General features: G+C 38.9%; 1 protein-coding gene across 8 annotated transcripts in view; it reads left to right on the top strand.

Moving 5' to 3' along the window:
• Window positions 1–15,716, top strand: part of lrp1bb (low density lipoprotein receptor-related protein 1Bb) — a 469,826-nt gene that overhangs the window by 266,277 nt on the left and 187,833 nt on the right. For all 8 annotated transcript variants that reach the window (XM_057852528.1, XM_057852526.1, XM_057852531.1 and 5 more), the window contains one exon: window positions 5,811–6,011. In XM_057852528.1, coding sequence (XP_057708511.1) covers window positions 5,811–6,011 — 201 coding nt within the window. The remainder of the gene's footprint in view (window positions 1–5,810; window positions 6,012–15,716) is intronic.

Raw genomic sequence — 15,716 nt, 5'->3', positions numbered from 1 at the left:
TATTGCGTCAGTGCTCTTATTTTCAGTGGTGAACAAAAAAAACGATCCAATAACGAATAAACACAAAAGACCTCACCGAAAAAGCGGGAGTGAATCAAACTAGCGATCAAATGCACACGAGAGTGAATGGCGAGCAAACAGCTGGCGAGGAGGACCGCGGCATAAATGTTGTCAAATGCAACCTCCCAGAGTGTTGACAGCGGCAGGTTTTTAAAGCTAGGCGTCCTTTCGTCGTGGCCAATCAGCGGTGGCGACGTCGTCGGTCCGTCCGCCGTCAATCAGCTTTCGTCACAGTGGGAGGGGAAGCAGCCAGCTTGCAGAGGTGAGGATAAACTGACTGTTGGCTTCTCAGAATAAAACAGTTAAACGGCCAGGGCCGTCACATTTGACCACAATTGAAAACGCCTAGTGGCTAGCACATCCGCCTCATAATTCTAAGATAAGGGGTTCAATCCAGGGCTAAGGCCTTCCTGTGTGGAGTTTGCATGTTCTCCCCATGCTTGTGTGGGTTTTTTCCGGGGACTCCGTTTTCCTCCCACATCCCAAAATCTATCAAAATCTAGGCTGATTGAACACTCTGAATTGTCCATAGGTATGAGTGTGTGCGTGAATGGTTGTTTGTCTCATTGTACCCTGCGATTGGCTGGCAACCAACTCAGGGTGTACCCTGCCTACTGCCCATAGTTAGCTGGGATAGGCTCCAGCACCTCCCCGACCCTCGTGAGGTTAAGCGCCATGGAAAATGAATAAATGAAGGAAAATGCAGAATAAACAGTACAAAAAGGTGTTATATACTAGTCTTTCTCAAAAAATAGGCATATTGTGATAAAGTTCATTATTTTCTGTAATGCACTGATAAACATTAGACTTAGTAGTTAAAGCCTTTTATTGTTTTAATATTGATGACTTTGACAAAAAAGTCAAGAAAAACCAAAAATCCTCATCTCAAAAAATTAGCATATCATGAAAAGGTACGCTAAAGAAACTACTAACCTAATCATCTGAATCAATGAATTAACTCAAAACCCATGCAAAAGATTCCTGAGGCCTTTAAAAACTCCCAGTCTGGTTCATTACTCTAAACCGCAATCATGGGCAAGACTGCCGACCTGACTGCTGTCCAGAAGGCCATCATTGACACCCTCAAGCAAGAGGCTAAGACACAGAAAGAAATTTCTGAGCGAATAGGCTGTTCCCAGAGTGCTGTATCAAGGCACCTCAGTGGAAAGTCTATGGGAAGGAAAAGGTGTGGCAGGAAACGCTGCACAATCAGAAGAGGGGACCGTACCCTGAGAAAGAATGTGGAGAAAGGCCGATTCCACACCTTGGGGGACCTGCAGAAACAGTGGACTGAGTCTGGAGTAGAGACATCCAGAGCCACCTTGCACAGGCGTGTGCTGGAAATGGCAGAAGCGCCTGACCTGGGCTACAGAGAAGCAGTACTGGACTGTTGCTTACTGGTCCAAAGTACTTTTTTCAGATGAAAACAAATTTTGCATGTCATTCGGAAATCAAGGTGCCAGAGTTTGGAGGAAGACTGGGTAGAAGGAAATGCCAAAATGCCTGAAGTCCAGTGTCAAGTACCCACTGGGGTGCCATGTCAGCTGTTGGTGTTGGTCTACTGTGTTTTATCAAGGGCAGGGTCAATGCAGCTAGCTATCAGGAGATTTTGGAGCACTTCGTGCTGAAAAGTTTTATGGAGATGAAGATTTCATTTTTAAGCACGACCTGGCACCTGCTCACAGTGCCAAAACCACTGGTAAATGGTTTATTGACCATGGCATTACTGTGCTCAATTAGCCTGCCAACTCTCTTGACCTGAACCCCATAGAGAATCTGGGATGTGGATGAGCTTAAGGCCGCTGTCGAAGCATCTTGGGCCTCTATAACATCTCAGCAGTGCCACAGGCTGATTGCCTCCGTGCCACGCCCCATTGAAGCAGTCATTTCTGCAAAAGGATTCCAGACCAAGTATCGAGTGCATAGCTGATATAATTAATTGAAGGTTGACTTTTTTTGTATTAAAAAAACACTTTTTTTGTATTGGTCGGATGAAATATGCAAATTTTTTGATATAGGAATTTTTGGGTTTTCTTGACTTTTTTGCCAAAGTCATCAATATTAAAACAATAAAAGGCTTGAACTACTTCAGTTGTGTGTAATGAATCTAAAATATATGAAAGTCTGTTTATCAGTACATTACAGAAAATAATGAACTTTATCACAATATGCTATGTTTTTTAGAAGAATTAGTACAGGTGTTGCCTCTGTGGGTGCTTCACAAGCAACAAATGTGCACACAGGCTTTCTTTTCCCTCCTGGGCTACGCGTCTTCGTGGGAGTAAATTCGCTCTTCCTCTCATGTGTGCGCATACGCTCTTATTCGTGTGCGCAAATATGTTCTTCTTTATGTGTACATGTGCTCTTACTCACGTGCGGAATTACGACTTTCTCTATTCTTTCTGCGCCAAGATAAAAGAATGTATCAGAAAACAAAAGTAAACATTATTAAAAAAATAAAATAGATAAAACGACAGGTATGTCGGGTACGTCATAACCCAGGGACTACCTGTAGTTAATGTAATGCCCCCCCCCCACCTTTCAGACAGTTTTAAATAAAAAGACCATTGAAGATTGAGATTAAGTCCAAAAATGTGTTGACTGTTTTAAAATAGTGGAAAGAAAAAATACATGCTTATGTTTCCCCCAGACTTTTTGTAGTGCCACCCACTCCTTGAATAATGATGTTTTTTGTGTTTTGCAATTTATTTCACTTCCTTTGCCTCTTTGTATGCATCCCACAGATTTTTTTGGGTTTGTTTTCACCAAACATAGTTATCTTTTGCCATTTTAATCAAAGGATCATACCAAAAACATGTTTTTATTTCTGTGGAGCAATGCATGAAATAAATATTCTAAGACACAATATGTCCTTTTGCTACTGTGCTAGCATCACAGCAGACACTAAACATATGGAAGGTGATATGTGGCTATGTTTTTTATAGGGCATCCACCCCGAGTGCTTCCAAGTCAATATCGACTAATGTACCCATCTGAACACACACATACGTACGCACGCACGCACACGCATAATGACACCCTCAGCTGTCGCTTCATCCTCCCACACATACACTGATCTGGCACCGAGAATAAACCAATGTGGTGACTTTGAAGGAAAATCTGTAAATTGGAAGATGCTGCAATCCTACACCAGTATAAAAATGATGAGGCATACTGCCGTCTGTGATGTTTTTTTTGCTTGTCTTTGTCAGTAGTACCACCTACTTCTTTCCAACATGCGCTGTGGAGGAATGGCAGGCAGGCTGAAAACAAGCAGCGGAAATGATGAACACAAGTTCTATAACTTTATAGTCGCTATTTTTTTGCTTGGAACAATGTGACTGTATTTGAGGCCCAAAAAATATTCCTGCCTTAAAGTAACACATAAACAGCATGTCCCGACTTGTAATAATAGTGGCATTGTTTTCATATTGAATCTCTTACTTGAGATGCCCACAAGTGGACTGGTTTGACACCATCATGCATTATACAAGAGGTACACGCATAAGAATTTCTAACAGCGTGAAGATTTTTTTTTGAAAATGTGAGAGTTCACATACAAGACCCGTGTGTTCTTCCATCTCTAAGCATTTGTTGTACCACGGCACAATCGGGCTTTAGACCACATTATCTCAGGTCAAATGTCTCCGAGACAAGATCAGAACATTTGGGAATTAAGGTCAAGTAAATACCAAGACAAAAGCACACCGAGACAAAAGCAAGAACATAAAACTCCCATTTCAAAACCACATGTAGTATTAGAAAATCTAAAATTGCCTCTTTAATTCACATTTTATCTTAAATGCATTTGACAGCCCAAAACTGTTTTTATATAAAATATCCTGTCCTGTTCAACTGTATGAACATAAAGAATGGTAGATCCGAATGCCTTTTAATTCTGGAACGGTTTTGCTATGCCACTTGAGAGTTTTAATATTTCCTTTGTATTTTTTAATGTTGTGATTTTTATTGACAAATGCAGCTAGACTGATTTTTATAGATAATAAAACAGAAACATGATTGAAAATATTCATACATATGCTACTTGACTAATAGTAGCATAATAAGGGTTAGGAAAATGCGGATTATTCAAGTCTTCAAAAGCACAATATGCAACTCTCTAAAGTCAACAAATTTTTCAACACTAAATGCTTGGAAAATATATTTTAGTTTCAGTTTTTTCTGAGTTTTATTTGCATTGACATTTGAGTTGTTTGGTTCAATGTAGGCTTCAGTAGCATGATATGATACAGTGCTTTTAACTCATTCACTCCCAGCCATTTTCACCAGTGCAACCCCCTTTGCTTCCGGCCGTTTTACTGGATTTTGACTGATTTTGCAAGGCCCACATAAAATTCTGTTCTTTTGCTATATACACATGGAACCCACCAAAAGAAAGATTAGACTCTCTTCTTTCAGCAGAAAAAAATAAGTTCATCTTTCGAAAATAGCTTAGTTTGAGCAATTTTCCAATTTCTGATGAAAAAAACGGAGAAAATGAGCTTTTTGTAAATGCATCCATTTCAAACATAACTTTGACTTTAACACAGCTATTTTTTGCCTTAGTTACATCCCAAACATCTGAATAATGTTTTCCTTTTACAAAATAACACAATACAAATAGAGCTTTTGATTGCAAAGTAACAACTTATTTTCACATAACTGAGAGATGACGCTGTTGTGGCTGCGACAGCCGTGGTAAACTTTTCCCTCCTCGCCGGGCCCACATAAAATTCTGTTGTTTTGCTATATAAACATGGAAACCACCAAAAGAAAGATTAGACTCTCTTCTTTCAGCAGAAAAAAATAAGTTCTTTTTCCATTCTTTAGAAATCAGCATTCGAAAATAGCTTAGTTTGAGCAATTTTCCAATTTCTGATGAAAAAAATTGAGAAAATGAGCTTTTTGTAAATGCATCCATTTCAAACATAACTTTGACTTTAGCACAGCTATTTTTTGCCTTAGTTACATCCCAAACATCTGAATAATGTTTTCCTTTTACAAAATAACATAAACAACAATACAAATAGAGCTTTTGATTGCAAAGTAACAACTTATTTTCACATAAATGAGAGATGACGCTGTTGTGGCCGCGACAGCCGTCGTAAACTTTTCCCTCATCGCCGCCTGTCTCATAAAGATGAATTTTTTTTTAGTCTTTATTTTGTGGTGACCACTGCCTCGTGGCAGAGTTCGCCTGGGGAACTTGTGTTCCTGGGGGGGACCGGTTTGGCCGTGCGCATTTCCGTGCGGGACACTGGAGGGTGCGTGGGACGCGAGCAGCCGAGCACGGCGGCGCGGGCTATGCTCGGCGAGCAGCACGGACTCAACGGCATCGTCCGCTGCACTGGTGGTCCCGGTCGTTCTGCTCGGTTGTCCGCCGCCTGGCATCCTCGACGTCCATTCGGTCGTCTTCCGCCGTCGCCCCGGCCGTGCGCTCCACCTGGCGGCCCGGCCGTTCGTTCCGTTGGGTCGGGTTGCGAGTCTTACCAAATGCGCTGCTGCCCTCCAGTGGCCAGTTCTATTGCTTTAAAATGGATTTTCAGCATGTGCTTTGGAGCTAAGTTGAATCAGAACCCAGATATGTCTCTTGTGGAAAAAAAACGTAAAAGACATATAAATACATCTTTGGGACACTGAAACAATTAAAAATAGAACGTATTTATAAATTTTTAGGAGCAAATGAGTTAAAAAACATTGTGATTAATGAGATAATATTTCCACAAATTGATTTATTCTTTTTTTTGTAGGAAAGTGCATTACAAAAAGCTGGGTGTGTGACGGTGACATCGACTGCGAGGACCGTTCAGATGAGGAGTCGTGTGAATCGGCTGTATGTAAGCCACCCAAGTATCACTGTGCCAATGACACCTCCATCTGCCTGACACCTGACAAGATTTGCAACACCAAAGTGGATTGCCCCGACCGCTCAGACGAAGGACCAATTTGCGGTAACATTGGATTTTCATAGCCTTAAAAAAAATCCCCCAAAATTTAAACACCACTCCATTGCACTTAGTTGTATTCATTTTCCTCCTCTCTTGTGATCATTCTAAACTCACCCATCCAACCAATGAGTGATACAATTTGCACTTGGCATTTCAAAATCAAAGTATTTTGAAATCACAGCTCACTGAAGGGCGGCGAAGGTCTGTTACACCAGCTGACGAAAAAGTTTTAAACTGTTGCTAGATGTTGTTTTAGCCCAGCCCATTCTCTCTACGCCGACCCACAAATGACCTCAAAATAAAGATGAGCTACAAAAAGATCCAGAAATGAAAGGTTTATAGTTTGTCTAAAGAACTACTTCATGCTGTGGATACTTAAAAACAACAGAGTAGCCTACTGATTACATTTGTCCTAAGTTTGATTGTGAGTCTGAATGTTTGTCAGCCAATCCATCCCCTTGTGAATGTGTTGAATAGACATGATTGACAGTGCAACTGATGTGACATTACTCGTTAAAATCAAACTTAAGGTAGCGAGGAGAGGAATTTCTAAAGTTTGGCCTTTGAACGTGTGTTCACGTCAGAATTGGTCTGACAAAATGCGACTGCACGCTGTGCACACCCCGCCAGTTTGAGGTTGGTGTGAACTTGACCTTTTAAGTTTGGTGTTTGTTAACTTTGTAAGACTTCAGTACTTGAATCCATTCCCAATTGCAAAGAACATTGAGACTTTTTATATACTGTAGGATATATTCTGGTGGATTAGTAAGAGTGAAAGAAAAGAAAATTATTTTCAGAAGGCAACCTTCGATGTGGAAATGCTCACATTTTTATTAGTCATTCTTAGATGTAAAGAACACAGGGGAAAAAAATGATGTTCAATTGAAAACCAAAAGAAATATTCATCAAACGAATGCAGTACTAACTGAATATCTATATATATCTGCATTTTATGGATTTAAAACCATGGAAATGCAGTGCCTTCTGACTGATTAGAAATTTGGGCAGCATGGTGCCTTAAGGTTGAAGGTGAAGTTCAGGTTCAAAACTTGACTCCGGCTTTTTTTCCACATGCTTTAAATAGGGAAGGTTAATTGAAAGCTGAATGGATTTAAGGTGTGAGTGTGAATGGTTGTTCATCTAAAAACTTTGACATTTTTGTTCAGGGGGCCATAATAGGACGACTAGGGCTGCCATGATTATTCAATAAATTGATTGTTCAACTTATTTTTTTCAGTTACATTTTCTGTTGTATGAGGCTTTTTAACTGATTCTATACAATTCGCTGAAATCGCTGATTTCAAATCTGCCATCATTTTTTTTCTCAGTGTTTTAGTTTTCATGAATTTTAAACAGATTATTCATTTACTTTGTAAGTTTCACAATACACAATAATCTTTTCAGTAGTTTACATTAGGAGTGGGAACCTCACGATACGATGCGATTTGCGATACAAGACTCACGATAACGATTATCTCACGATTTCACGATATAGCGATTCAATATATTCAGTGTACCCGCGGGTTATTAAAAGTATTAAAAAGGCATTGAATTTAGTTTTCCATTATTAAAGGTATTAAAAGTATTAAATTAGCTGTCGTAAGTCTGGAAGTTTTTCACCGTGGTTTTAATTTTCAAGAACATCTCAGTGCAACCTAAATTATATCCGTGACAAAGTTTTTTTTTTTTATAATCCATAACGAAGATGACGCGTAGAATTTTTACGATGCACTGCACCTCGTGCGTGCGCACCGTTAGCATCAACTTCATAACAGCAGGCAATCGCAAAGTACCAGGCCCGGAGTGGCTAATCGGGAGAACCAGGACAGTTCCCGGTGGGCCGGCCTGACTTTTGGGCCGGTCGTAATACACATTTTTAACGAAGCTTTCAGTTAAACTATTTACTAACGGCATCACGCCGCGATAAATTATGGCCCTTCTAGCATTCCGTAGTTTGAAATTCTATACCCCGCAACAAGCCCCCTCTCATTCTCCAGTGCCGCCAGCTCTGCCTCTGGGGAAGAGTATCATAATATCATCCTGTTGACTTGATTCTGGAAAAACTTAATTTTGGGGTTTAATGGCCGAAATGGGGCACGTTGAGGCAGCATGACGAGCGTGAACCCGTCTGGCTGTTGGGGCGACTCATTATCGTTGTTTTTGAGCATGTTTGGATAAAAGTACAGCGATAAACCGTAAATGAACATGCAGAATGAAATGTTTTACATGAGAGCACCATTAAAACTTCCACCATGGAGGCTCCAGGCACTATTTTTGGGCACAAAGACGGAGTATTGGGGTGAAATCCACGTTCTCAGGCAAAACATAAGTTGGGCATTTTAACCCAAAACATTGCACTCTGAGGTGGATTGATGAGCGAGAACTACCCTGAAATACACAGGTGTCTGAACTGTATAAGTGCATTGGGAGACAGCCGTTTTGGTGAGTTCAATTATTCTTTCAATCAATCATTCAATCTTTCACATTTAATTGCGGTAATTTTATGTCATGAATAATATGAAAACACTCATAAGTAATGATATATTACATTAATTTTGTAGTTATCTAAACTATATACAGTACGCCCCCAAAATTTTGAATATCAAGTAAAAGTTGTTTTGTTTTGGTAGATTAAACAAACAAAATTGAGTATGTCAATTTGCATGTACCACAAACCAAAAAAAAAATGAATATGATGAAAAGCTTCAGTTTTGTACACACTTGCCACATGTGTAATTCAAAACATCTGCAAAAGGTTCCTCATTCTTTAAAAAGTCAGTCTAATATAAGATAAAATTATAGCTAGTACCCCAAAAATAAAATGGTAACTTCACACAGAACCTGCGCTTGAGCCCTTGATCTCAGAACTGTCAGTAGACATGCTCTTCCTCTGTGCCTCCCTTTTTACAAGTTATTTGGGGAAAATTCATATTTGATTCATCTTTACAAGTGTAAAGGAAAACTCTTTTCATGTTTCTAATGAGGCTTAAATTTGATGAACTCCTGTGCTAATAGGTGTATTTAGAAATTGAAATATATAATTTATACATTTTAAAAAATCGCAAGTTTACTATTGACAGCATGCGATTAGTCGCGATTTTAAAAAATTAATCGCTTGACAGCACAATTATTATTACAATATTTTAATAAGGTAGGTCATGACATAAAGAGGGCCGGTCTGTGGCACAAAACTTTTTAATTGTATCTTCAATAAATGTGCATTCTTTTGTCAAACACACTTAGTAATTGAGGTTAAATTTGATGTTCAGTGCTTTATTTTTTTAATATGATTGAATATTATCTAAATAATGGGTGCGAGAAAAGTATTAATTTTCAGTTGAAATGGCATTAAAAAAGATCTTAAAAGTCTTGAATTTAGATTTATCAATCCTGGGGGGACCCTGATATTTGTCAGAAATTTGATACGTGATATTTAACGATACAACTGTTGAAATGGAAAAAAAGACTTGACACCTTTTCTGTGCAATATTGCTGTAAAATATAAATCTACTGCAAATTCTGTACCTGCACATATAGAGGAAACAAACCACAACCACTGATATCTCTTGGAGGGATCATGATAAATGGCACCCTTAATTTCTTTAAAGTTTTAAATCTTTAAAAAAAAATTAACGGTGCAAAAAAAAAAAGAAAAAAAAAAAAAATTAACGGTGCTGTAGGTGTCAGTCAGCAGTTGAGCTTGGAGTAGGGCAATGATAAAATTGGTGGGCCTTTCCTTCGTAAATGACCTTTGTTGCCAAAAGCATTGGTTTGAGCACTTACACCATTTGCTTCAGCATTTGAGATGTCGGACTCAGTCAGTCACATTCTTCCTCACCCTAAAAACAACTAAATAAAACAAAAAATAGTGTCTACTTTGAGTTGAAATCCTGATTTTTTTTTTTTTGTGTGTTGGAAGTTTTGAGTGAATTCAGAAAAAAATATGAATTGAATGTATAGAAATTAAAAATGCAATAATTACCTATTTTAAATATGTAGGCTACATTAATTATCATGCACATTACCTTATATATCCTGGAAGCTATTCAAACCATTTTTATAGCTTATTGTATCGAAATGGCAGTAATAAGTTTGTGTAGTAAACGACATGGAAAGTGGTCCTCAAATAATATCAAATAAATCAGTAAATTCATGTAGGCTTGTTCGATATTAATTTTCATCCAGTTTAGGGTCCTGGTTTATTTGATATCTTTTTAAAACCAAATGTCATCAAAATAATACATTTAAATTAAAAAAAATCAATTACACTGCAAAACTTTCTTACCTCAAGTGATGAAAGCCAAGCGGTGAAGAAATCCAGTGTCCACTTCGTCACCAGCTGCCAGTAAACCTTGTTTTTATTAGACAATTCTTGCATACAGCAAAGTCCTTGTTCACCTTACTCCCTTTCTTGTTGGTGTAAAATCTAAAGTGTGTCCACATGTGTGATTTGTAGCAATATTTTTGTCACTCTACCGTTCTCACGAAGCTTTTTTATTTATTTCAACCCACTTGGAAGTTGGAGCTTCCTATCGTCTTCTCTAGACGACTGGAGCACACTTTACCTTCACCGCCACTCTTGAGCGCCCCTAGTGGACCGCCAATGAATTGCTCAACAAACATTGAGCAGTTTACAGCATCAATACTCCATTGTATCGCCAATATGTCAAATAAAAGTATCGATACTTGGCGGGAGCATATCGATAACCGATAGGGTTGTAAAATATCGCGATATATCGCTGTATCGAGATATTGTCACACTCTTACTTTGCATAGTTATATACATTTTTCTGAATCATCAACATTAACTTGTTATAGTTGACTCATTTTCACATATTGGAGACTTTGGCAACAGTGCAGTACAGCACAAGTCACATTTCCCCCGGTATTGATCTCCTGTGCTTGCAGTTGTCTAAAAATTGCTATTATAGATTTCAGTGATGATATCATAACTGCCAGCGATGTACTCAGTTTGTTAAAAATATTGCTTAGCATTAATTTGCCATTGCATAATTTCTTTAAAGAAAAAAAAAACAACTACAGTTGACAGAGGGAAAATAAGGGCAGACATGCATTCAGCACCCCAAAATTATGAAAGAACAAAAACAAATATTTAAATGGCACATCATTTACTTTACAGGCCACGCAAAATGATGCTACGGGCCAGCTACAACCCCCAGGGCCATATGTTTGACACAGGTGACCTAGTGGATGATTATTTACAATATGTGTAATTTAGTAGATGAAAGGGAAAATCTCAGCTCTTCCAAAAAACAATTTGTATTCAAAATACAACCGTTCTGGCATTAGGAACACTGAAAAATAGAGCATGGATACGGAATCACAAAAGAATCATTCACATTGATCCTGTCCAGACAGAATAAACTATATTCAGATTTTGCATCAACTGCATGTGTAAAAACACCCATCAGTATAATGGCTTATCTTGTACAGGGTTGCATGGACCTAAAATGTGTCATAAATGAACACGGATGACATTCTGTGAGAGGTTGCGTTCACCCCGGACAGATCACTCTTAAATTGCTTGACTGACACGTAGGGAGAGAAACAATTTTCTCACTCTCACGCACTCGTCGGCTGCTATTTTGTCATGCCATCCATTCATTTGTTAATGATGCTGTTTTAGATACATCAAAATAATACCTAAATAAATTCCTACAGTGATGGTCATTACCACTATAATTCATCATTTTCTTTTGTACCACTTATCATAAGGACTGAAGAAAGTTAGGTAGAAAAGGGTGTGTGTGTGTGTGGGGGGGGGTCACATGCAAATTTCACATTTATAAGTTTTTAATCATGCTATATGGTCGTTTCCTTGTTAGAAATACAGTCGGAGAGGTTTTTTGGACCATTCATCTATTTTTGAGAAAACGTCGAATGTCTCCTGTTGGCCGGTCGGGGCTGTTGAAACACTCGGTGGTACCTACCTCCGCCTTTTCCTCCTAGCTAACCCCTGCTCTGACGTGTACTGTAATGCTCTCTTCTCCCACGCCCAAACATCTCCCCTGCACCCCGCTTCCACTCCCCCTCAAGTTTGCATGAAATGGTACAGCTTAGCCAACACTTCGCGCTTGGGCAGACTACAAGTGTAAAGAAATGTCTTGCACTTTATCTATACTTATAAATGCATGCGAGTCAAACTGTCAGCTAATGTGGCTGTCTTTTATTGAACTGCCTCTCCGTAGGGCACTGACTATGAAACTAAAGTAAACCGAAAAGCAAGAGATGATGCAAACACAAGTTTGCACAATTACTTGAATGTGCTGTAGAATCATACCATATGCTTGAAAATACAGTGTATCACAAAAGTGAGTACACCCCTTGCATTTCTGCAGATATTTAAGTATATCTTTTCATGGGACAACACTGACAAAATGACACTTTGACACAATGAAAAATAGTGTGTGGGCAGCTTATATAATAGAGTTAATTTATTTGCCCCTCAAAATAACTCAAAATATAGCCATTAATATCTAAACCCCTGGCAACAAAAGTGAGTACACCGCATGGGAACTACGTACATCCCTAAATGTTCAAATTGAGTACTGCTTGTCATTTTCCCTCCAAAACGTCATGTGACTCGTTACAAGAGTGCTGTCAGCATTGCGGCAGAGATTGAAGAGGTGGGGGGAGTCATTCACACCACCATGCCTTACTGTAGTCCTGACACACTTGTCTTTGTACTCCTCACCTGGTCGCCGCCACACATGCTTGAGACCATCGGAACCAAACAAATTAATCTTCGTCTCATCAGACCATAGGAAATGGTTCCAGTAATCCATGTGCTTTGTTGACATGTCTTCAGCAAACTGTTTGTGGGCTTTCTAGTGTACTGTCTTCAGAAAAGGCTTCCTCCTGGGGTGACAACCATGCACACCAATTTGATGTAGAGAACTGCGTATGGTCTGAGCACTAACAGGCTGACCCCCCACCCTCTTCAATCTCTGCAGCAATGCTGACAGCGCTCCTGTAACGAGTCATATGACATTTTGGAGGGAAAATGACAAGCAGTACTCAATTTGTACATTTAGGTAGTTCCCATGCGGTGTACTCACTTTTGTTGCCAGGGGTTTAGATATTAATGGCTATATTTTGATTTATTTTGAGGGGAAAATAAATTAACTCTATTATACAGTACAAGCTGCACACAGACTATTTTTCATTGTGTCAAAGTGTCATTTTCTCAGTGTTGTCCCATGAAAAAATTTATACCGTATTTTTCGGACTACAAGTCGCACCTGAGTATAAGTCGCACCAGCCATAAAATGCCCAACGAACAGAAAAAAAAAAACATATACAAGTTGCACCGGAGTATAAGTCGCATTTTTGGGAGAAATTTACTTGATAAAATCCAACACATAGAACAGACATGTCATCTTGAAAGGCAATTTAATATAAAAATACAATAGAGTACAAAATGCTGAATAAGTGTACAGTGTGCAGTGCATGAACAACGAAATGCAAATATTCTGTCCTCACCAGGACGCTACGGCTCGGTCCTGGCTATTCAGCGGGCTAAACTCCCAAATGACGATGCTGGACGTCCGTATAATTTGCTGAATCAATTTCATCTTCAGTACTAAACAGGTTCGCATTGACGTAAATAAATGATAATTAGGTGCTTTTACAGCAATGACATGACACAAACGGTTAGCATGCGTTCGCTAGCATTAGCGCATCATTCAAACAACCACACAACTGGCTCTAAGTGTCCGATTGCGGGCGGAAAACATACAACAACAACAGAAAAGATGATACACACAGGCGTTGCCTCTGTAGATATTTTACAAGCATAAACAATTAACGTAGGTTCGCAGCCGTGTTTCTCTCTCGCTAACCCGCCCACTCAGTCAGAGCTACGTAGCTGTCCGTCTTCTTCTGGCGTGTGAGCACTCTTCTTCACGTAAACAAGTGCGAGTGTGCCCCCACGTGGGCGTGAAAGCACCACAAACTAAAAGCATGCATTTCAATATAAAAAAAGTCAATAATACAATTGAACACACATTGCCAAAGGCAGAACGCGAACGTGGCTATAGCTATTAAGTTATTCAGATAACTATAGCATAAAGAACATGCTAACAAGTTTCCCAAACCTTAAGTGTCACTCCAAAACACCAAAATAACATGTGAAATTATATTATAATGTGTTCATAATTTCACACATAAGTCGCACCCCCAGCCAAACTATGAAAAAAAAACTGCGACTTATAGTCTGGAAAATATGGTACTAAAATACTGGCAGAAATTTGAGGGGTGTATTCACTTTTGTCATACACTCTATGTGATACCCACTCCCTTTAAGGGAGCATTTCATTAGATTTGCGAGTATATATGTAACTTTGTTGAGTATTCGAGTACAATATGCCTAGAAGTATTTGGACTAACTTTGGATTAACTTCTAGCGAGTATTAGAGTACATTTAAGATTGTTTAGGTAACGTTCAAAAGTACTTGCTAGTATTTAGCTGAGTTTTAGGAAGTGTTTCAGGTCTACTCGGCAACACACTGGCAAGCAAAGGCACAATACAACACATCAAAAGGTAGGCTTTCAAAATAAAGGCATGGCAGTATAATGCATTTTACAACAAGTGTTATGGGGTTCTTTTATTTTGAAGGATGTTTAATAATAGATTTGTGATTGTTTTATAAATCCAATTTCCAGTACAAATGTTTATATAGCACAATATATTGCTCTCTATCAATTTGTGTTTGAGCTTCTTCTGTCACATCAGTGTTGGACCACTGAGCCAAAGAACAGACCATGTGGAAATACTGGGTGTTAATGATGACCATGGCAAGTGTTTGTCCAAGTGCCATACGAAGGAAGAATGAGCTCTCAAGTGGCTAACACTATCCCTCTAATCTCTCAAAATGACCAGCGTAAACATGGAGTTTCATTTTCTCGAGCCCCACTAGTCAATCCTCAGGGGTCCCCTTTAGGGCCCTCGAGTGTCTGCATTATCTTAGCTGAGAAAAGAACCTTTTCCCTCAAAGTCAATTAGGTTGTGCCAAGGGAGACCTTCAGGGTCTTTTTATGATTTACACCAGATGACCAAGTCTCACAGCCACCATTAGCTATTGTGACCACATACTACTCAATTTCCTCACTTCTGAGAGCTATTGTTTTCTTCTAAGTGAGAAGAACATACCTTGTCCCTCATTTAAATTGAATTGACTCTCATTATTATTATTGTTATTGTAACATCAGCAAGGAAGTCGCCAGCTTCGCCAGCTATTTAATCTTTTACTTCAGAAAGTATGCATCACGACACGGCAGTTGTCCGCCGTAGCTGACACCAACAACAACATGAAAAGAGAAAGTAAAAACTGTAACACACCTCTCTCACGTTGTCGTTAGTCACAGGGCGCGTTCAGGAACAGCATGCAAAACACAACCACCACATTAGATACCCGATTTGTTTCATAATTATTATTGTTACGATTTGTATTTATAATGTATTGGTAACACTTTATAATAACTATCCGTTTTACTAGTTAATAGATCATTAGTAAACTGTTGATAAATGATTTATTGTTGATTTGTGAAGTATTTGTTAACAGTTTGGTAAGCATTTACAGGGTGTTCCAATATGGTTGACCCCATTCTAAATGCCCATGCTAGTTGATGGATCTTAATAAAACTATATACACTTTATGTTGAAGGTCATAAGTTTTATTGGTTATA

The sequence above is a fragment of the Corythoichthys intestinalis genome, chromosome 12, assembly GCF_030265065.1.
Source record: "Corythoichthys intestinalis isolate RoL2023-P3 chromosome 12, ASM3026506v1, whole genome shotgun sequence".
Taxonomy (NCBI): Eukaryota; Metazoa; Chordata; class Actinopteri; order Syngnathiformes; family Syngnathidae; genus Corythoichthys; species Corythoichthys intestinalis.
The sequence above is the reverse complement of the archived record's forward strand: the minus strand, read 5'-3'. Positions and strand labels throughout refer to the sequence as shown.